The 21,327-nt window shown below is 45.7% G+C and overlaps 1 protein-coding gene across 2 annotated transcripts in view; it reads right to left on the reverse strand.

Annotated features, from left to right (window-relative positions):
- Window positions 1-21,327, reverse strand: part of Masp1 (mannan binding lectin serine peptidase 1) — a 70,799-nt gene that overhangs the window by 16,771 nt on the left and 32,701 nt on the right. Inside the window, exons 6-10 of one of the 2 annotated variants that reach the window (XM_032900034.1) lie at window positions 20,062-20,209; window positions 18,812-18,930; window positions 17,849-17,927; window positions 10,430-10,567; window positions 8,886-8,960 (exon numbers count right to left, since the gene is read on the reverse strand). In XM_032900034.1, the coding sequence (XP_032755925.1) occupies window positions 8,886-8,960; window positions 10,430-10,567; window positions 17,849-17,927; window positions 18,812-18,930; window positions 20,062-20,209 (559 nt within the window). Of the gene's footprint in view, window positions 1-8,885; window positions 8,961-10,429; window positions 10,568-14,110; window positions 14,678-17,848; window positions 17,928-18,811; window positions 18,931-20,061; window positions 20,210-21,327 lie in introns of those variants that run through there. The other variant, XM_032900035.1, reaches the window with a different exon arrangement.

Raw genomic sequence — 21,327 nt, forward strand, 5'->3', positions numbered from 1 at the left:
GCTCCATTCCAGCAGACACTCAGGGCCCTAGGGATGGATGCCCTTCTATATTTTCCATCTCTTCTTCTTTTACAAAACAGGGTCAAGGCTTTTCATATGTGTGTGCATACATGCACGCATGCACGCACCCACACGGTATCAACCTCTCTTCATCTCACAGTGTTTCTTTTCCCTTGCAATGAAGCCCCTCTAAAACCCTTCAAATTCTTTCCTCTCTTTGGACCTGGATTTAGATGAAAGTGCTATTAACTGATTACACTTAGAAATAAGGCAGCCATTGGAATAATCTATACACATATACTCTGGTAGCTTTGAGTCCTAAATGGAACCTCAACACCGATATTTCCAGATGTGGGAGGATGCTGGTTTTAAGATTGTTGTCTGATGTGTTCTCTCTATTCTTACAACTTCTTATCCCTGGATCCCCAACCACCTGAAGCTGGCTGTCCTTTTAAGTAATGGATAAGTAGACTTCAACTTCAAAGAGCAAAGGAGAAACAGGGAGGTGAAAACAGACCCTTGTTTGAAATTAGGAACTGTGGTAAGATTAAAAGATTTGTGTGTTTGAAGGAAGCTGAGCCTGGGTACAGAACAAGACTTTTCCTGGATGCCACGGGGAGGGGATGATGCTACTGCAGCCTGGCAGAAGACAAGGCGGCTTAGGCCTGGGTAAGAGTTGCCTCTGGGGGAAGAGTTGAGAGCCTTTCAGACTGGAGGGAAGGAAGGAGTTGCCTAAGAGGGAGAGAGAGGATAGAGGGAGACTGGGGTGTCAGGGGTGTCAAGCAGTTCAAACACAGGCAGCTTGCACCCTGACAGTCCCTGAAAGGACAATGGCAGTATGGATCCTACCTTGATGAATGTCTACCCCGGAGGCCTTTGCCAACACCCTCAGGCCACACCACATGGGTAACTACTTCACAGCTCTCCAGTCTCTCTCCTTGGCTACTGAAGCACTTTTCTCTTTGCCTTTAACCTTCTCTTTCAAACCCTTGGCTTCACCAGACAATACCTTCTATCTCCAGGCCTTACCCCACCTACTGCTGGTGAGTATCAATTCACGACTTCAACGTGCCCTCTCTTCTGAAGTTCCTGATTCCTTACCAGCTTCAAACTTTGCAAAGTTGAGCCCTCGCCCTCGTCGCCCACAAGCCTTCCTCCCTCTCCTGGTTAATCCAGACCTCTTCTGATGTCTGAACTGGCCACATTCTTGTTGCTTTCCTTTTCTTTCATGCCTGTCTCTTATCAGTCATTAAGATGACAGAAAACGGGTTGGGGATTTAGCTCAGCAGTAGAGCACTTGCCTAGCAAGCACAAGGCCCTGGGTTTGGTCCCCAGCTCCGAAAAAAAAAAAAAAAAAGATGACAGAAAACTACTAGATGTAGGCTAATATATCTCCCTGTTCCATGGCCCAGCATGTACTCCAAATAATGCACCAACCAGAATATAAAGTCAACATTGCTAATGGAAAATACAAATCAGAAATGCAGTCAAGTTCAAGACACGGCAGTCTTTGAAACCAGCAGTATGTAGAGCTTTCAAAGGCTGATTTAGAATTGTTTTAGTTCTCAGCAGCATATAAAAGCATGACACACACCCAAAAGTATGAAACAAACCCCAAATTAAGGCAAACCATGTGTACGCTCCATGAAGAAGCACCACTCTCACAGTGCACGATGCTGGCCCTGCATCCCCATTTGTGCAGTGTCTCAGGAGATGCCCACTGCTTGAGCTTTGCTGATGCACCACTTACCCAGGCCTAAGCCGCCTTGTCTGCATTATCATGCATGATGGGATTTGCTATGTCTCACTAAGACACTCAGTAGCCCAGCCTTCTGTCACTTTCCCTGACACAAAAGCTGTACTCAGATCTGCTGAACTTGAATTTCTGGGGGTGGGGGGTTGGGTATTCAGCAGTTTGCAGAGTTTAACAACTAGTACCACAACATGAATCCAACAGGATGTACTCAGAACCTCTGGCTAGAGGACGGGCCAGAGCAGGGCTTTTAAGCCTATGTGTCACTGTCCTCTGCATCTTTAACCAAGGCCTACACCTGCTTACTTTTTCTCTCTTGTCCACTGTGCCCCTTCTCTGTCCTCCCCTGTGGTCTCTTTCACCTCTACTAAGTCACTCCGAGTCCCCATAGTTATACAGAGTTGTACCTTCTTTTAATTACATCCTCACAATACTCAAATCTCATTCCTCTGGTGAAAGTTAGCTCACTTCACTTCTGTTAACATCTGTGAGGACATAGGCCTGTTTTGTCTGCTAGTTCGAGCTCTTTGAAGCCATGGGTATACATTGTGGGCACTTAAGTGATGGGAGTTACAGCCTTACTGCTGAGAAAGAAATACGTCAACAGCCAGCAAGCACCACCTTTTCCTCCTTACCTTAGATGCCAGCAGCTATGCCTGCAGTGGGGGTGGGAACCTAATGAATGTACTTGTCTTTTTAAAAGCTCAAAATGAGTGAGCACACTTCACAACAAACTCTCAAACGAGGGTTGTTGGTTATCCACAGATTTATTGCCGCTGTAGACCCCTGACAAGAGAAAAGGAGTGCAGAGGCCCTTGTAGAGTAGCAGAGCCCGTGACATTAAATATACAAAATATAGTATCACTTATATGTGCCATTCATGGATATCAGAGTGTGATTTGATGACCCTTCCCAGTTCCCTCCACATTCCCTCTCCAGGCCTTTCCAGCTGCTTCTGTCTGACGGACATTCCTGGGACAGTGAGCACTCAGCCTGTGAGGGCCACGGCCGATGCTAGCAATCAGGGAGGTGTCCGTTGAGAGCGTAGGGATCTTCTGATCTCACCTTCCAGATGAGCAGACTGAGGTTTGCAGGAGAAAATGATGGCAAAGGTCATATGGGCAGCTGAAGGGGGAGTTTGGGACAGAACCCAGGACTCAGGGCTCTCCATCTCTTCCAAGTGAGTGAGACTCTGTCCCTCAACCTTGACCCCCAGCACACCAAGGGGTAGATAGGTTGGAGTACGCCACTTGGTAGATTCTCCACCGAGCTCAGGCTCTGGGTTAAGTATAGTCTCAATCACATACTGGAGTGACCTGTCAAGTCTTATGTCCATATTTTCTTCTGTTTATCTGCTGAGAAGCAATGGGCACAGTGGGGCACCATGGGGCACAGTGGGGCACAGTAGGGCAGTCTTCGCTTTCTTCAAGTAGTCACCAGTCGTCATACATATGGCTGGGGGTAGGTCGTCTATAGCTGACACTTTCCAGGGCTGGAAGGTTGCTCTGTGTTTGTGTGGAGTGGAAGGTGTTGAGGCCTGATGTGTCCTGAGTGGACAGCGTGTGTTGAACGGCTTTCCTCCCTCAGTCATCAGAGTCCTCATAATACCCTCTTGGTTGTCTGAAACTAACGGAGGGCACAAGGCACAAGCCTTGCACTGCAGGAAGCTTTTAAGAGACGTCCCAGGAACAAAAGTGCTCCCAGATACTGTTCTCTGAGGGACAGCTCAGGCTCTGATCTTGGTCTCCCAAACCTGAACTTTTATTTCCTAGATGAAGAACCAGACTTAGTGCAAGCCTAGAAACCAGGGCTGGGCAAATACATGGATACAGACTTTAGCTGAAGGAATCGTTTCCTAATTATCAGGACCAAGCTTTCTTATACATCAACACTGGGCTCCATGGCCTTGAAAAGTGATTAGGAGTGGTTGACACTTAGAGAGGATCCAAGCCTTCTGGAACCCCCAGCCCCACTGGAGAGGAGAAGCTAAGAGAGAGGAAGAGGCTTGGTTGAAGCTTTGGATTGAATTCTCTTGCCTAGAGATTTCCCCTGTATATTACTCACCCCAGTCTTGGGGGTTGGGGCTATCTCTGGAGCACGAGTGTACTGCAGTTTATTTGGTCTGGTAAGTAACGTGGAATATGCTGTTGGCAGTGTGTGTGGTGTAACCTCACTTGAACTGGGGCAGGGTAGCAGCCCGGAGGAAGTGCTTGCCTTCACCGTTCCACCTGGAGCTCCCTGACACCCCTGGGGGAGTTCATCTCCTCCAATAGCCAGTCTACATAGTTGGAGACCTTTGTGTAGACTCCATATACTTGCTTGCTCCCACATTCTTCAGGTCCTCCCCAGGACACCAGGCCTTGGGCTACCCAGTGCTGGCTCATCTCATCAAAGATGACGAAGGCCCCACCACTATCCCCAAGGCATGTATCCTTGCCACCCTCATAGTAGCCAGCGCAGAACATGTTCTCTGTGACGCTGTAGTTGCCTGAACGAGATTCATAGCTGGCTTTGCATTCCGCATGTGACACCACGGGTAGTTTGACATACTGTAGGACATCTGACAAGGTTCGCGTGCCACTGATGATGATCTCATCCACCGTCACATTAGGGTTGGAGATGCCCCAGCCAGCCACCAGTCCCAACATGTGAGGGGCTGGACCCTCAGGCTCAGGTCTCGGGAGACAGATGGGCATGACGTGGGCTCCCAAGGGCACAGGCTCCTGCAGTTGTACCAGAGCTATGTCATGGTTGTAGTTCTGGATGTTGAAGTCTGGGTGGAGTACCACTCGGGCAGCAGAGCTATTGACGGCTCCTGACTTGTCCCGCACATCATGTAGGCCCAGGTAGACAGTGACATGGTCCTTTGAGACAGGTATGACTGTGTTGTCTCTGCGCTGGGAACGCAGCACGTGGGCTGCTGTGAGTATCCAGGATTCAGAGAGCAGGGCCCCGCTCCCAAACCACTTGTCGTTTGGTATCCTTGATGTGTCTTCCACCACTATGAGGGCCTGCCATGGGAAGAGGCCAAGCTCAGCGTTCCGACCGCCGATAATTCTCTTCACCAGGTTTGGCAGGGCGCGGGAGGGCTGCCCACACACTATAAGAAGGAAGAAGTGGAAACAAAAGACAGGGACAGAGTCAGCCGTGTGAAAAGAAGCAAGAGAAATTCACACTGCCCCCACTGTGGATTATGCCACCATGGAACCCCCACGTGCCCGAGTCCTGCTGCTTTGGGACAGCCCAGCTAGGATTCAGTTGCATCTAAATCTCTCTGAGTTGGCCTATGTCTAGGTTGGAACCTCATAACCAGAACCATTCCAGTACCGGATCATTTTATGGTTTGACCTCATCCAACCTGAGCCACTTATGGCTAAGTCATTTTTGGACTGGACCATATTTAGCCAGATCACCATTAGCTGATCACCATTACCCTTTTTTTCTCTAGAAAGGTATCTTATCTCTCAGAAGCCATCTCTCTGACAGGTACTTTCAGAGAACCACCTGGAGTTTTCTTTAGATGTCCACAGAGAAATCGAAAGAGTCTAAAAGGCCATCTATCAGACAATAGTAGTCAGATATCAAGCTTCTAACTCCCATTATGAGCTAGAGGACCTTAGGCAAGTTGTGTGACTTTCAGAAACTCAGTTTCCAAATGGGCGTATTAGTAGTGTTTGTTTTATGACTTATGCAGCATGTGGCACAGTTACTGAGTTCAGTGAGAATCTTGCAGATTTCATGCTAGGCTGGAACACTTGGGTTCTTGACTTTTCCACGTTCTCGGTGAACTGAGTCAGAGCTCCTGTTTCTGGATTTCAACTTCTGAAAGATGATCTATGAATTTCAAATTTCTTGAATTATTTCTCTCTTTGCTGTGTCCACAGCTTACACCTAATTGCCATTATTTAGAGGTTGAAATTAGCTCAAGGTGACGTGGCTGTAAAGTCAGGTAGCAGAGCCTAAACTATGCTATGAGACAGATGCTTCATTTGTGTCCCACACTGCCTTATCGAATGTCAGATTATGGTAATAGGCTTACATCCTTTCTCTGGCCTAGAGGGCTCTCTGGAGCGTGTGCAGTACGGCTCAGTGTTCACAGGGCACGGACACGGTGGCATAATCCACAGGCAATGATGCATGAGCCTTGCTCAGGATCACCCATCATTGCCCCCAGGGGTCCTTTAGTACCTTTAAGAGAAAACTTCGCTCATCTGAGTCACACCCTGAGCATAAACATCACCAGGCTCCCACAGCCAAACCCCTCTGGAGCAGAGAGTCTTCAGTGGCAACCCCTTAATGGCTATGAACAGCCCCGTATGGACCTTCCCTGAGAAGGGTGTTTGAAGTCGGCGTGAGTTTGCGTCTCCTGTTGTCATGGTCAGGCTACCCTCTTGGGCTCCGAGCACTTAGAACAATTCTTTACAGACCAAGAGGCATCTGGGTTTCCTTGTGACTTTGGGAGGGTCACAACAGGCTAATGCTTTCGGATGCTCTTCTTCCCAGAGCCAAATGCTTCATCCATGATCCTCGGTCATCCTGCTATTTTCTCCAAGTCACATGTAAATAGACCTTCTAAGTTTCTGGCCTGGTCTTTGATGTTGAGTGCCAGTCTCTCATTACAAAGAGCAGACAAAGAGGTGACATTGCAAGGCAGGTCTGGGACATGCTCTACATAAAAACTCATCTAGCAAAGACCATGATCGGACGAGGGACAACTAGATGACCCAGGCCACATCACAACAAAGATCATGCCCAGCAATGAATGATACATCTCCCCAACCAAGGTGTCAGTACATTCTGAGGTCACGGAAGGTCAGAGCCCAGAGAACATTAAAGGACAGCTAATTTATATATGGGGAAACAATGTTTAAGAGAAGGCAATTCACTTACTCAGAATCATTATATTAAGAAATGAAAAGTATCTCGCTTTTCTGGACTACCTTCACTTACCCATTACAACGTTTTACTTCTGATTTATCTTTGATTTTTCAGGGGGCCAAAATGATGCACCAGGTCTTTGGGGAAGTTTACCAAGACAGGACTGTCTCCTCCTCTAACCCAGCCCCCTTCCCCGCCCTCTTGATTTTGCTTCAGCTTCCTTAGTGGGTGGGACTCAGCAGGTATGACTGAGACACAGCTGTTGGTGGGGATGGTCTCAGGTCCCATGCTTGGAGTCTCCCATGTTCCTCACAGCTACTCTTCTGCCAGTAATATTTTGGACAAAGGATGTTTTTAGAATGTTCAAAGCTTTGGCTACGCTGAAGCCAGATTTTTTTTTTTTAAAGGTGGGTACTGAAAGAATTAGGTTCCTTAAAACACGAAGGTTATGTTCCAGATTCTGTATACCTTTAGTTGAAATAAAATATGCCCTACTAAGGAAAGTGCAGCCCTGTGCATTAAACAGCAATGTTTCCAGTTAGCTTTCATGTCAGTAAAATAAAGTGGTGAATCCTGTCAGCTTACGACCCTCCACCCCTATAGGTTAGACACTGTGGTGCTGAATGAAATGGGCTTGTCCATTCTGGCTCGATACTTAGGCATGAAGGAATGAATTTGGAAAGTTCTAGTGAGGTTCAACGATACATTACAGTTCTGCCCAACTCTGCATGTTAAAGGAATTTCATAACTCAGTGTAGCCAAGCTGCTCTTTACACAGTGAGGTTGATGGCCACGAGGAAGCACAGTGTGAGCTGTCTCTTGGTCTTACTCACCCACTTCTGAGGTATGGAATCCTAGCCACAGATCACACGATCACTTACTGAAGATGCCACCTACAAACAGCAGCACTGGGCCCGGGGCCCAGGCTCTCAACTCCCCTCCTGGCAAGTGTTCTCCAGTCACAGACTGCATTGTGGCTTCCCAGCATGGGGACTGAGCTTAGTTCTCTTGGGCACATAATCTTTCAGGCATATGGACATCTGAACCTCCAGCTTGCTATAGACCCCACTCTTCTGCTCTTTTTTAAAGTCCTCCCCACATAGTCCTTGACTATGCTTGTGGCCAGGTAAGTGAAATTGTTAAGTGTGGATGGTATGGCGTCTTCCTTGTCTTACCTTGCCTGCCGATTTCTGGCAGGGTCCCCACCCACCCACTCCATTCCTGCACAAGCATATATCTCGACTTCCCCTTTCTAGGAGGCCCAGTGCACCCATGATGGAACTGACTCATACACTGTTCTCCTCTTCAGGTCATGAGGATCAATCTCAGGGACCTCCTCAACCTAGCAATTGAATGTGTAACCTGCTAAGTGAATACCAAGGGCTACTAACATGCGCCACTCATACAATGTGCTCTCTCAGCTTGCTCAATATTTTCATTCAGCACAATGTAAAGGCCACGGGATGCAAAGCTGCTGCTCCAGGAGAGGCGCAGAAGGACTCAGGAAGGACAATGACATCTCAATGTCCCTTCGCTGCTCTCTTAAGTGCCTCGTCATTTAACAGCTGCTATTCTCGATTTTTAGAAATTTGAAACGTGTACATTACAACATTGTACATGTTGAAGTTAATGTCTGTGGGCTGTGTTTAGCCCTTTGGGGAGTCATTTTGGGCTGTGGTTCTCTAATTGTTCATGGAGTGCAAAACAAAGCATCTATACTTTTAAAGTCAAAGCAAATTCCCCAACATCTACACGCATTCAAACACCTCCTGCTACCACATAAACCTTCTTCCCACTTTCCAATGGAGACAGTGGCTGAAACACGGAGGTGGCAGAATCAGAACTATTTGAGCACATTTGAGCATATTAACACTTTTGGGGTCCAGTAGCACATTACAGATCAGTCTTTCATTGACATCTTCTCTGGGGTTTGGTGTGTGCCTAAGGACAGAGTGTCCATTTTCTTGACTTCCCTGACACAATTTCAGATGCATACACGAAGTGTTTTGGAAGAAAAACCTAGTGGAAAGGATTATTCTTGAACAGCAGAGAGATGGGGGAGGGAGGGCTTCTGGGATTCTAAAGTGGGCCAGAGTTAAGACACTGGTTAGTTTGAGAAGAGGCCAGGTTAGACCTTTCTGACCTTTCACCTTCTGATGACATCATTTCAAAAGCAAAGCATTTCCTTCTCAACTTCACAGTAACAGACCTTGGGTGGGAGACTGTGAGACAAAGGACTTGGTGGGGGAGGTACCTGGAAGGCAGGTGGGCAGGCTTCTCTTGAGCACTTCATTTGTCCAGGTCCCATGAGCAGAACATGTATATACACCTGAGGGAAAAGGTAGGAGAAGGGAAAGAAAATGATTATTTGGAACATATAATATTCTTCAGCTATGAATTACTGTCCCCAGAAATAAACACCACAGTTTTTGGCATGGCTCCATAGCTCCTATAACTCTGACTTTGCTTGCCTGAGGGTTGTAGGTCCCAGTTCCTACATTCCTAGGCCCTGGCAGGTCTCTCCTTTTCATGGGTCACAGAACCTTCGTTCATAAAGCTTCGTGCAACACACATGCCTTTCTCTCCTTTCTTTAAACACTGTAATAAGTCACTTTCATGTCCATGGCCAACGTGGGCCTGAGGATAGTCCTGCGAGCTATAGCATGCTCTCTCTCTTTTTTAATTAATTTATTTATTATCTATAAGTACACTGTAACTATCTTCAGACACACCAGTAGAGGGCATTAGGTATCATTGCAGATGATTGTGAGCCGCCATGTGGTTGCTGGGAATTGAACTCAGGACCTCTGGAAGAGTAGACAGTGCTCTTAACCACTGAGCCATCTCTCCAGTCCTCGCAAGCTCTCTTGTTTAAAGATGAGATTTGGAGACACAGGGAAACTATAGGACTATTCCTAGTACACGTGGGCAGAGGGTAGGTTTTATGCTGGGTTGCTTTTCTGATGGAGACCATGAGTGCTTTTAAAAGTATTGACAGTTTGAGGCCACAAGGCCTCACTCGCAGGAGAGGTGGGGTACGTTTCTAATGAACTTTCCTCTTGTTTCCTCCCACAACTTCACTGTGACCAACAGACTGGCTGTTCCTAATGCTTTAACCTGGGCCTACATGCTACCACCTGACCCCAGGGGAAGCCAGGAAACTCATCCAGAAATTGTGGAGAGGTCCGAACAGCAACAGCTGTGGCTGCGTTTGGGTCTTGGTCTGAGACATGTTGGATTTCCTGCTAAGACATGTCATCTGCTCGTCCTTCTCTCAGTCCATCTGACTTTTGTGTGAGACATGAGAAAAACCCTTGGAAAGAAGCCCTATAGCTCTACTCGGTGAATTTGGCCTGGTCAACCAGAGGCAGAGACTGAAAATGGTGGGGTCAGCAGTAGCGGCCATTTTCTAGAAATCCTAGCCTTACCTCAGACATATGAAGGGACTTATTTTGGGAGGATTCAGACTTCCCCCAGGGTCTCAGTTCTTCTCTTGGTTCTGTGATGTGTGTATCTTCCATGTTCCACCAACAGCTCTTATTTACTAGAATTTCCTCAGAATTTCAAGTTAAAAAGGGGAAGCGCTTTTGCTTTTGGTCCTGGAACGGTTCAGTGTGCCAAAATGAACCTATTCACTTGAGCATATCGGGAGCAGGGATCAAATGATACGCCTTATGAGAGAACACTTTGTATCATAAGGTTTGGCACACCTATAGGCAGCCAATCCTCCTAGAGCGGCTTCAGGCCCCAGCTCCGAGGCCCAGTAAGTATGAGTTACCATTAGTATGGAGAGCTTACCTGTGGTATTGTGAAGCATCTTGTAATAGGGTTGCTGGCAGGAGTACCTTATCTCAGATTTGTACGTGGTGAGGTTGTTTCTTGTGGAGAAGGTTACTAGCCCATGTTTCAGCACTGCTGGAACTCCACAGTCTACAACTGAGAGAGAAGTGAGGCCACTTAGCTAATGTTTGCTCTTCCTCTTGTGGTCAGCAAGAGATCTGTTTTCCCTAGATGCATAGTTTATACACTATTCATAACTCCAGAGAGAAATACTATTGTCTATTTGACCGGTGCCCCTGCAACTGCACAGTAGGCCACTAATAGGCTTTTCTGCTTTTGGCATCACTCCACTATATTCCTACAATATGGTCAACTTACCTACCCTGGTCAAATTCAGGGCAGGGACAGGTCTGTTGAGATTTATGCAGACCCAAGTTTCTGCCCAACTACAGCTTCTTTCTTAGACTTCGAGTTTGTTTTGCAATCTCCTCTGGTTCTGTTGTCCAGGCACGAAGCCCACAGCTCAATGAGAAAATTCTGGCTGACCTGAACCAAATAACCTTCCATTTTTTCCAGTCCCAACCACAGGCTGAAAAAGAACATTTAATGTGCTCACATTGGAGCTTAGTACTAAAATAACAAAACCGACCAAACAAAGAGTCCTTAGTTCCTACGTAAGTATACAGCCCTACCCCACCCTGCTTCCTTGCTTCAGGGAGCTCATGAATCTGTCCCCAGAATGCAGGGAGAGTCAGGGGTGGGCAGATTTCCAGACTTCACCGACTCTTTTTCTCCTTTGACAGTGACAGGGATACTGGAGCTGGCTATAATCTCAGTATAGGACATGACCAAAGATGCCTTGTCCTTAGGACACACTGTAGGAAGCTTGCTTGTCTAGCCACATCGTAGGTGAGTCGCTAGCATGGATGGAGTCCAGCATGATCTCAGTCAGTGTATCTTTCATGGCCTCTGCATCAGAGGCTGGGTACCCAATCTATTGATTTCTATTTCTGTTAGGGAATAATGCTTGCTTTTAAGAAAACCCTAATCTTACATATAATAGTCGGTGCTAGAATTGGGGAGATATGAAATTCCACCATTGGAAAAGATACCAAAGCAGAGCATGGAGACATACTCTTTATGTGACAGATGAGCCTAGAGAGGAGACACTGATGGTCTAGAGTTACCTGGTGAATTATTCTTAGTGTGAGAACTAGACCTGACCTCGATTTCGGTGTTCTTCCAGTAAATGGTACTAGCTGTTCCTAGGTTTGTTTGTTTTGTTCTGTTTGTTTTTAATGTGTTTTCCAGTTAAATAGCAAGCATTCCATGGCTAGCATAGACAATAGTAGTCAATATTTCCAGAGTTCTGGTAGAATTTCCAAAATCTCTACCTCCCCTTTAATTTTACTGACACCTCTTGAGAAATACAGGAGGCAGTTAACCTCTCAAAGCCAGTCAGACATTTGGATGTTTTTTTTTTTTTTTTTTTTCTCTGTCTTCTTTTTTGGTTGCTTTTTTTTTTTTTTTTTTTTTTCTGGGGCTGGGGACCGAACCCAGGACCTTGCGCTTCCTAGGTAAGCGCTCTACCACTGAGCCAAATCCCCAACCCCGACATTTGGATGTTTAACCTAGGACTTCAAACTAACCTTTAAGATCGACTAGAGTTATCTACCTTACAATTTGTCTGATTTCAGAACCTTCCAGATTAGAAGAAGGGGGAAGAGGGGTTGAAGGAAGGAATACCATGTATTTCTTTCCCACAGGGTCCTTGCCTTCAAGATCCTTAAACAAATCACTTAATTTGATTTGCTAACCCAGAAAATAAATGCTCTTGTAGTTTGTGAAGTAAACTAAACCAATCAAACCCAATTCTAACCGAAACCCCAATCCTAACTGTAACCCTGACCCTTAAACCTAACCCTAATTCTAATCCTAACCTTAATCCTAACTCTAACCCTAATTTTAATCCTAACCCTAATCCTAACTCTAACCCTAATTCTAACCCTAACCCTAATCCCAACTCTAACCCTAGCCTTAACATGGTGGTTAAGACTAGAATAATGTAAGATAGTAGTTGCTATTTAAAACTGTAAGTAGACTTAAATGTACTCTCCTGATGAGACATGAAGATTTTTTTTTACCTTCAGGAAATCTCCTAAACAGGATACTGGTACTACTGGTGCTCCCTTGAGCTGTCTAGAAGTTCTTTTGGCCTCAATAATCCTCATGACCCAACTCTCCTGTCCCCAGTGGAGGAACTGAGTGTTTGACCCTGGCCTTGAATGGTTGACGCTAGTAAGAGATATTTTCTAGGTAGAAGGCATGCTTTCTTTGTCACCCCAGATAAGTCACTCTGCCCACTGATATGGCTGACGGGGTTGGGGGGGTGGTGACAAATGGAAAACAAAGGGCTATATCAGCTTGATATTAGTCAGTGTGGAAGGAGCATCCTTCTTCCCATGTGCAGAATGACAGGAAGAAAGTCATGTTTCTTTGAGAGGAGACAACTTTCCCAAGAGCAGTCTTTGGTGACCAAATCAGTATGTGTCAGAAACTGTTCCCAGTTGACTTAGTAAGGGTATTTCGCTTGTTCTATGTTTGTCTTAGGCCCCTCCTACAGCCTGGAGTCAGAAGGCTCTTCTCTCTCTTTCTGCAGCCTGCTCTGCTCACCACTCTCTGCCCCGTATCTTGTCTCTGGCCATTTCTTGCTGCCTTTTATGTTTCTTCCAATACATCTTTCTTGGCCTGAGCTCTAAACACACTGTTCTGCAAATCAAGGGCTTCTTGGAGAGCCACATGTAAGCATTTGAACCCGGTACTCAGGACCAAGGAGGAGACCCCATGACCATCCTGGCCTCGTTCTCTTTCTCTCGGGTCACCTGTATGCCAACGTCATCAGACTCTCTCGAATGTCACTTTCCTCTTACAGGCACTGCCTGGACCATCCCTGAAATCTGGGCACTTTGTATCCATACCACCACCTCATGAGGTCTCGAGCAAACACTGCTTCTTCCTAACACGTTTGTGAGACTGCTAATTGGGCAGGTCATGTTCTAGTGTCCTTGAAATCTTCACTCTCGTCTCTTAGGTGGTGTGTACCTTATGTTGTTTATTTTTACAATTGTTTGGACACATATCAAATCTTCTCCTTAAGCTATGAGTCCCTCTATCACCTTGACCAAAATGATGATGAATACTCTCTGGGCTGTCAAACAAATGTTTGCCCAGTTGACATTTGTCTTTAGTGTCCATCTCATCTCCCCCATCAAGGGCATCTTTACCTCAAGACAGCAACCACCTCGGTCTCCAGACTGTTCCTCCCCGACACTCATGGGATTCTGCCCTCACCAAGTGACCACCTGATCATCAAATTGGGTGGTCACTGACTAAGAGCTGGGCCCCCACGTCATGTGTGAACTCAGACAGACATTGCCTTTTAGGTACCAGGATGCACACTGCTGTTCTCCCGCCCTTTCTTCACCATTGTTAATGACCTAGTTATAGCCATGAGCCCAAGCTGAGGGCTGCTGCTTCCAGATGTGACGCTCATTTCTTTAAGGTTCCTCATAGTGGGTTTAAAAAAAAAACAAAGCTTATAAACAAACCCCAATAGTAAAGAACCTCAGATAGCAGAACTTCATCCCAAAAACATGTGAACAGGACACACATTCTCTGAATAAGAAAACACGCGGATTTGCCAGCATCCACACTCTGTGTTATTATTCATTTTATAAACCCATGGTTGTGAAGACAGTAGCAAAGCCGGAGATTTGAAAGTCATTAAGTTGTTAGCACCCTGACCCATTTAAACTTATAGTATGGAGTGGACCAGTCACCAGGGCCCATATTGTTCTAGGTCACGTGATTGTATATTAAATTTGTGTTTTTCGAGCCAAGGGCCTATTTTCCTCTGAGAAGAGCACAGTTCACTTAGAGATTAAAATAACCACCCATGGTCTTTCATTGCTTTTGGGAGTAAGTTCGAATGGTGAGCGAGTCCTCGGGGGAGAGAGTTTGTTCCCAGGCAGGCAGCTCTGTCTGCTGACGAGGCTCTGGCCTGGCTCATCATCCGTTCTAATTCACTGGAGTGGGCAATGGAGTGTCGGTGGGTGGGGCAGGGTGGGGCGGCTCTGTAAGGGGTTGGGTTCTCTGTAAGGAATCCATTCTCAGATGTCTGCCCTGTGTGGGGTTCCCTCCAATGCCAATCTTTTCACTCTGCCACTTGCTCTGACTCCAGCTCCTCCTCCAAATCGATCTCGCTTTCTGTCACCATGGTGAAGGCAAAGGAGGGTCAGGAGGCAAAGGGAGGAGAGCAGAGAGAGGGAGGGGGAGGGAGAGAAAGAGAGAAAAAAAAGGAAGAGAAAGAAAAGTTAGCAAGCCAAGCAGAAATAGTTCATGCAGGAAACACAGAAACCATTCCACCAGAGCCGACCAAGAGTGCAGTTTGGGCACAGCCAGTGTGAAGGACAGTTTGGGATCGGCTGAATTTGTATTGTTCTGAGAATTTACACAGTCTGACATTCTGGCTCCCGAAGAAAGATACATTTCTACCCCTGGCTGGGAGCTTTGCATTCATCCAGCCCAAATGCTTATTTGACAGATGGCATTCAGAATATAGCAGGACTTGTCACCACTTTGTGGTGACAGGGCCAAGATTCCCATAATTCCCACTTCCTGTTCATCTTTACATTTTTTTTTATCATCTTTCTTTCTCTTTTTCTCTCTCACCCCCCCCCCTTTTTTTTTCCTTTTGGAGACAGGGTGTTATGTGGCCTAGGCTGGCCTCGAACTCACTATATAGCTGAACATTTCACTACATTTCTAATCTTCTTATCTCCGCACTCTTATCTCTGAAGTGCTGGGGTTACAAGCATGTGCTACCATGGGAGGTAACACATTCAGTGCTGGGGACTGGATCCAGGGCCTTGTGCATTCTAGGCAAGCCACCACCTGAGCACATCCCCGGTCTCTCTGCTGCACGGTCACACCTTGCACACTTTCTGTCTGTCTCCAACCCCTCCCTTCACATTCCCAAGGACTCAACTTGTCAGTCTTCCCTAGGACCTAGCAGAGTACAAGGTACCCACAGATGCTCAACGATGCTGGCTGTGTGTTAACATGGGCTGGAGCAGCCCTAATGTAGTTTAATGCAAATGAATTGGGTCAAATTTTCAGTATAAAATGTTAACATGTTCTGTGACTGTCTAGCATAGGTCATATAAAATAATACTATCTGGGGGCTGGAGAGAGGGACTAGCAGTTAAGAACACTGGCTACTCTTTCAGAGGATCTGGCTTCAGTTCCCAGCATCCACACGGCAGCTCACAACTGTTTGTTACTCCAGTTCCAGGGGATCTGACACCCTCACACCAATGCACATAAAATAAAATTAAATGAATTATTATTTAGAAAATACTATCTGATGTGGTAGTGACTTTCTCTGCCAAGGTGCCCGTTATTATAACCTGCATGTGTTACCAGGAAAAAGTATTACTAGAGCTTTCTGCTTTCCAAAACTATAAGGCCGAGCTACCAAGCCCCACCCACTGATGGGGACGGGCTGAGTATAACTAAGTGCTTACTACACTTGAATGTATTTCTGGCTCTTTACGGGTGTGCTGGGTGTAGGAACCCAGTTAGTTGTCACTACAATCTTGAGCAGGGAGGATGAGGCTAAAAGAATATGAGCAAATTACCTATGGCTAGAATCTACATTTAAAGCCACTACTTCCCACCAACAGAGTCTGTTTCAGTCCTGAACACTGAAAACCTCTGTTAATCTTCTTCAGAATGACCCTTGCTTTGCCCCTCCACAGACCTTGCTAGAGCCCAGGCACGCTGCCCACTGGGCCACCTACTGCAGGAGTACATGAGGTCCTCAGGCTGGGACCTTGTCTTCTTCATCTGAATTCTCTACAGAACTCTGCAATGGCATCTAGTAAGTGCTGAGCTTATTACTGAAGCTATAAAATGGCAGTCTTTTCCCCTCAAGGGGGGCCCTGACCACAGCCCATCACCATATGAAAAAGAACACAAGCCCCTTCCGATTGTAAATGCTGCCTGGGGTTTGCCTCCTGGGAGCCCTCCCACCAGGATTCCTTGGGCACAGTGGGAAAGGATCTGGCTGAAGGCCCTGTGGCAACTATTTATGGGAAAAGAAAGGGGACAGAATCCAAAGTCATAAAACAGGCATGGGGGGGGACTATACTATCTTAATTTCTCATTCTCTATTCTAAAGCAAGTCACTGAGTCCTCCTCCCCTCCCTGGCTCTGCCAGCACGCTGTTACTATATATAGCTGCTGAAATCATGATCCTTAAAAGTTTTACATTTGAAATTACATGGGTATGAGAGTCATGGAGTAGTAGCTGGAAATCTATCTATCTATCTATCTATCTATCTATCTATCTATCTATCATCTATCTATTATCTATCTGTCCATCTCTTTATCATCGATCTATCATCTATTTATCTATTATCTATCTGTCATCTATCTATTTATCTATTATCTATCATCTATCTATATCTATCTGTCATCTATTTAATCTATTTTCTATCTATCTGTTATCTATTATCTATCTATCTCTATGTATCTATCTATCTACCTATCTATCATCTATCTATATCTATCTGTCATCTATTTAATCTATTTTCTATCTATCTGTCATCTATTATCTATCTATCTATCTCTATCCATGTATCTATCTATCTATCGATCTATCTGTCATCTATCTATTTATCTAGCTAGTTAGCTAGCTATTTATCATCTATCTATTATTTATCTGTAATCTATCTATCTATATTTTACAAGACCCAGTAGTTTATTTATGATCATTTCTCTCTAGAACCAGTGGCATATATTCTAGAATTAAAGTTACTCTAAATTCTCTATTTTACAGTCACAGTAAAAGGTCTTTTCCATGGTCATGTAATGTTAGGAGCACACAAGGCAAGAACTCTGGGTCACCAGAGCTAATGAGGTTCTCTGTGCTGACCACGCAGCTCTTCCTACACAGCTGTAAGTCATCAGCTGACCCAGAAGACTTAGGAGGTGAGTGGCTGGCACACAGGCACTCAAGACCACTGGGGTCAGAGCATGAGTGCCAAACTAGTTTCCCAAAGTAGCAATTCCTGAGCTCAAGCTCATTTCAGACATTGAGACATTCTTATATTCCTTTGGCACATTTGTACCCTGTCTGAAAGTTGTGTGTGTGTGTGTGTGTGTGTGTGTGTGTGTGTGTGTGTGTGTGTACGAATTCAAAATCTTATTTCTGAAATGGGCTCTTATATTTCTTGGTCTAGCTATTACCCAGTTATTGATTTCTGCCCACACCTCTTAGAGAGCTCTGTCAAAGCTTTTAATCCCTGGTTCTCATTACTTCAAGCCCACCATGAAGAAATGCATCATTGTAATTAATCCCTTTGGTTTCCTTACTTTTACAGGTGGGAATCTTGTTACTCCATGCACCATTCTTCAGACACTCAATTTGGAATGTGTCCATCACCTCGTTATCCTGAAGAGAAGCCAGGAAGGTGTGGGAAGGAGGAGGAAGTCGGTTAGTACATATTTACTAAGATAACTCAAACTTCAAACTTGGCTATCTTCAACTGGGAATTACCCCCATGAGTCTCAAAGGCAAACTTGCCCATGAACGTGTTACATGTCACATTGTTACCTGTGTTTACACTTTAGGCCTGGGCAATTGTCTCTAAAGGAAAAACTATAGTTTTAGACTCTAGTTTTAGAGCAGTGGTTCTCCAACTAGAGCAAGCGGTCAGCATCACCTAGAGAAGGCTAGTGAAGCCAGGCTACTCGTCCCTGCCACCAAGATTTCAGTTCAGTACTTTTGGTCTACCCAAGGATTCATAGTTCTAACAAGCTCCCAGGTAATGCTGCTGCTGCTATTGATCAGGCCCCTTCCCAAGGGCAATTCCTGCAGAGCACTGGGCCTCTAGCTTGGCTATACATTGGGTTCACCTGGGGAACATAACAATACCAATCCCTCGTTCCAGTCCCAAGTGCCCGCATGTGGGAACTTCGTTTTCTTACTCTGAAGGGTGGCTAGGTGGACTGCCACTTTGGAGGGAACAAGAGGGGTACCCATCTGCCACCTTTAAATCTGCTTCTCTTTTGGCACTATCCTCCTTCACCTCTGAAGAAGTTCTTTAAGGTTGTAGTCCCTAATTATTAAGCCATATGAAACCCTATTTAGAAAAATTCAGGGCAACGCATACTCTGATAAACAACTTTTGGGTCGTGTTCTGAAGTGAGAGGTGATGGAACGCATCCCTTTTGGATGTCTGGAGTCTTTGGGAAGTGTAACAGGATGCTTGGAAACACTTGACTGGCAGAGGTTTTCTGGCCCACTCGCTCCCCTTCCCAGGCAGCATTCTGCACCTTTAGCACTTTGTAGCCCGTGTCACAGCTGATGAGCACTTGGTCTTTGAAGGAGTACACGGCTTGCGAGGGTTCAATTTTCCCATACACGGGGGGTTGTAGCTTTGGGCACTCATTTCCTGGCAGGAAGCAAATGAAAAGACAGCAGGTGAGAAAACCAAGAAAAATGACAGCAAAGGGACACTGAGAAAATGACACCGAGGAATTGAGGCCTGAAATGAGGTGGAAACAACGTGGCGGGGTGTCTAGAAGAAGAGTTTTGAAAGCAGGGGCAAGTCAGTTTGTAACGTGGCCTTCCATCTCTTCATTGGTAAAGTGAAGGGGTCAGCCACACAGTTTCTTGAGCCCTCAGAGACTGGCCATTGTCTTACAGCAACAGGGCGCTCACCCCCAGGCCTGTACTCATGCCTCTTCCTATCCCAGTTTAATAAGCAAGGTCTTCCTAGTCGGTTGAAGCGTGTGCCCTGCCTTTTTTCACTCATTGGCTACTCAGGATGACCGCAGCCTCACGTTCTTCCTAAGGCACCAAGGGACTATAGTGGGATGCTTCTGCTTCTCCTCAGAAGGCTGGTCCTGACAAGTACCTCAGTGACAATGCCTGGCCCTGACACTTTCTCAGGGACAAACTTTCTTTTGTTAATTTTCTGTCACATCTCTCCTCAGGGTGCAGGCAGAGCCAGGCCTCCTAGTCCTATGAAGATGATTGGTCACTACTGGTTGGGGTCTACCGTCTTTTTTCCTTCAGTTATTACAGACATATTGAGTCATATGACTCTCTCTGGGTTTGTGTGAGGACTAGCTGCCATGAGGCACTTGGAAAGGCTGTGCTGTGCCCGAGGCCAGCACAGAGACAGAACTCTACAGTGAAATCTCCACAGATCCAGAACTTCCAATCCACAAGCTCCAATCCCACACTTGGAGACAATCAGGGTTGGGAGGTCTCCTTAGCCTAATGAATCTCCATGTGAGGGAAAAAGAGAAGCATAATTTATTTTCAGTCTCTACACAACGAAGCACAGCCAATCTTGAGTTTAAGTTCAATCTCTTTGGTGCCCACTCCCCATGTATAGATAGATGGGAAACTCACCCAGGAGAAGTATCTTGGTTCCCAGGTTTTCAGTCAGAGTTCTACTAGATTCCCAGAGGAGTGGTCCTCTAGCTAGGACTATATCCTGAATCCCTCAACAACCCTCCTTGTAAGCAGAGAGAGCATAGTGGCTCAGTGTGGCCTGGGAAGGGGGAAAGGTTACCTGCAGCCCTGTAGGAAAGCCTCCAGCCTCGGTTCTCTCCTGAATTGTCGCTGCGGAATAGGATCTGGATGCTATGACTCTGGGTGCTGATTGGTTCTGGGGATTTCTCTCCACAGAAGGGTCCCCATACTTTTGAACCAGCTTTAATCTAAAAGAGGCAACATATATGTAGGGAGAGAAAAGTCACATCTGAGTGGTGTACAGTCCTGCTTCAAGCAAATTAGTTCTAGAATTTTCTGGAAGTCTTAATATAAATCCATAGTATACAGTCTTGTTTTTTGTAGACTTACCAGTTACCAAATTTTTTTTGCCCATTTTTGTCATATTTCAGTGGTCTTTGGAGTTAACAGAGCAAATTAATAATGCTGTGATTAAATATAAACATTTTGTGGGTGGTCCTGAACAGTACACAAAACAGGAGAGGTTCCCACTCTCAAAAGAGTCTATAGTTTACTGGGATGACTAACAATAAATAAACAAAATGACTATAAGCAAATATATATAGTAGGAGCATGTACTGCATTTTACAATTCTAGTATTGAAGTATATATAATCTACATACACACATATATAGACTATAATCTATGGACGTCATCATTTGTATGATAGAAACATAGTAACTAGCAACTTTAGCTGATAAGACCAGTCCTACATCAAGTAGCATCAGATCTGACACATAAGGTGCGTAGAACGAAAAGAAGACCACTTTCCATGCAGATAAAACCCAGCATATGTAAAAATGAGAGGCAGCAGTGGGAAACATCTTGGCAGGCGTGAGGACCAGGAGAAGCCAAGTGGCAGGAACAGAGGGAGTGGTATACCGTGAGATTGGAAAAAGTCATAAGGGTCTCGCTTGTTGAGGAATTGAGCTCAATTTCATGCATGGTCTTGGTCTGATTCCCTTGCTCTAACCCTCTACACTGTGGGAAAATAGATGAGGCAGGAGCAACAATGGAGGAAGAGCACCAGTTGGGAAAGACGGAGACAGGCAAGGCAGAGGTGAGAGGTTCGGACTGTAACGGAGGCAGTGGAGCAGAACAGACGGCAGGAATCACCACTGAGTTATTCAGAATCCCCACCTCCCAGTGCACTTCACCCCCTCCCTTCTCTCTCTGAGAGCCAGGATTCCTTTGTAAGCATTTGGTAATGTCTATAATCCTGGGTGACATCATTTTGCTGGTACAGAGGACAGGATACTTCAAAACACTCAGGACCTTGATGTGGATCCCATGCTGGGCTCCTAGAATTCAACTTGTAGTGATCCAA

The sequence above is a fragment of the Rattus rattus genome, chromosome 4 (assembly GCF_011064425.1).
Source record: "Rattus rattus isolate New Zealand chromosome 4, Rrattus_CSIRO_v1, whole genome shotgun sequence".
NCBI classification, from domain to species: domain Eukaryota; kingdom Metazoa; phylum Chordata; class Mammalia; order Rodentia; family Muridae; genus Rattus; species Rattus rattus.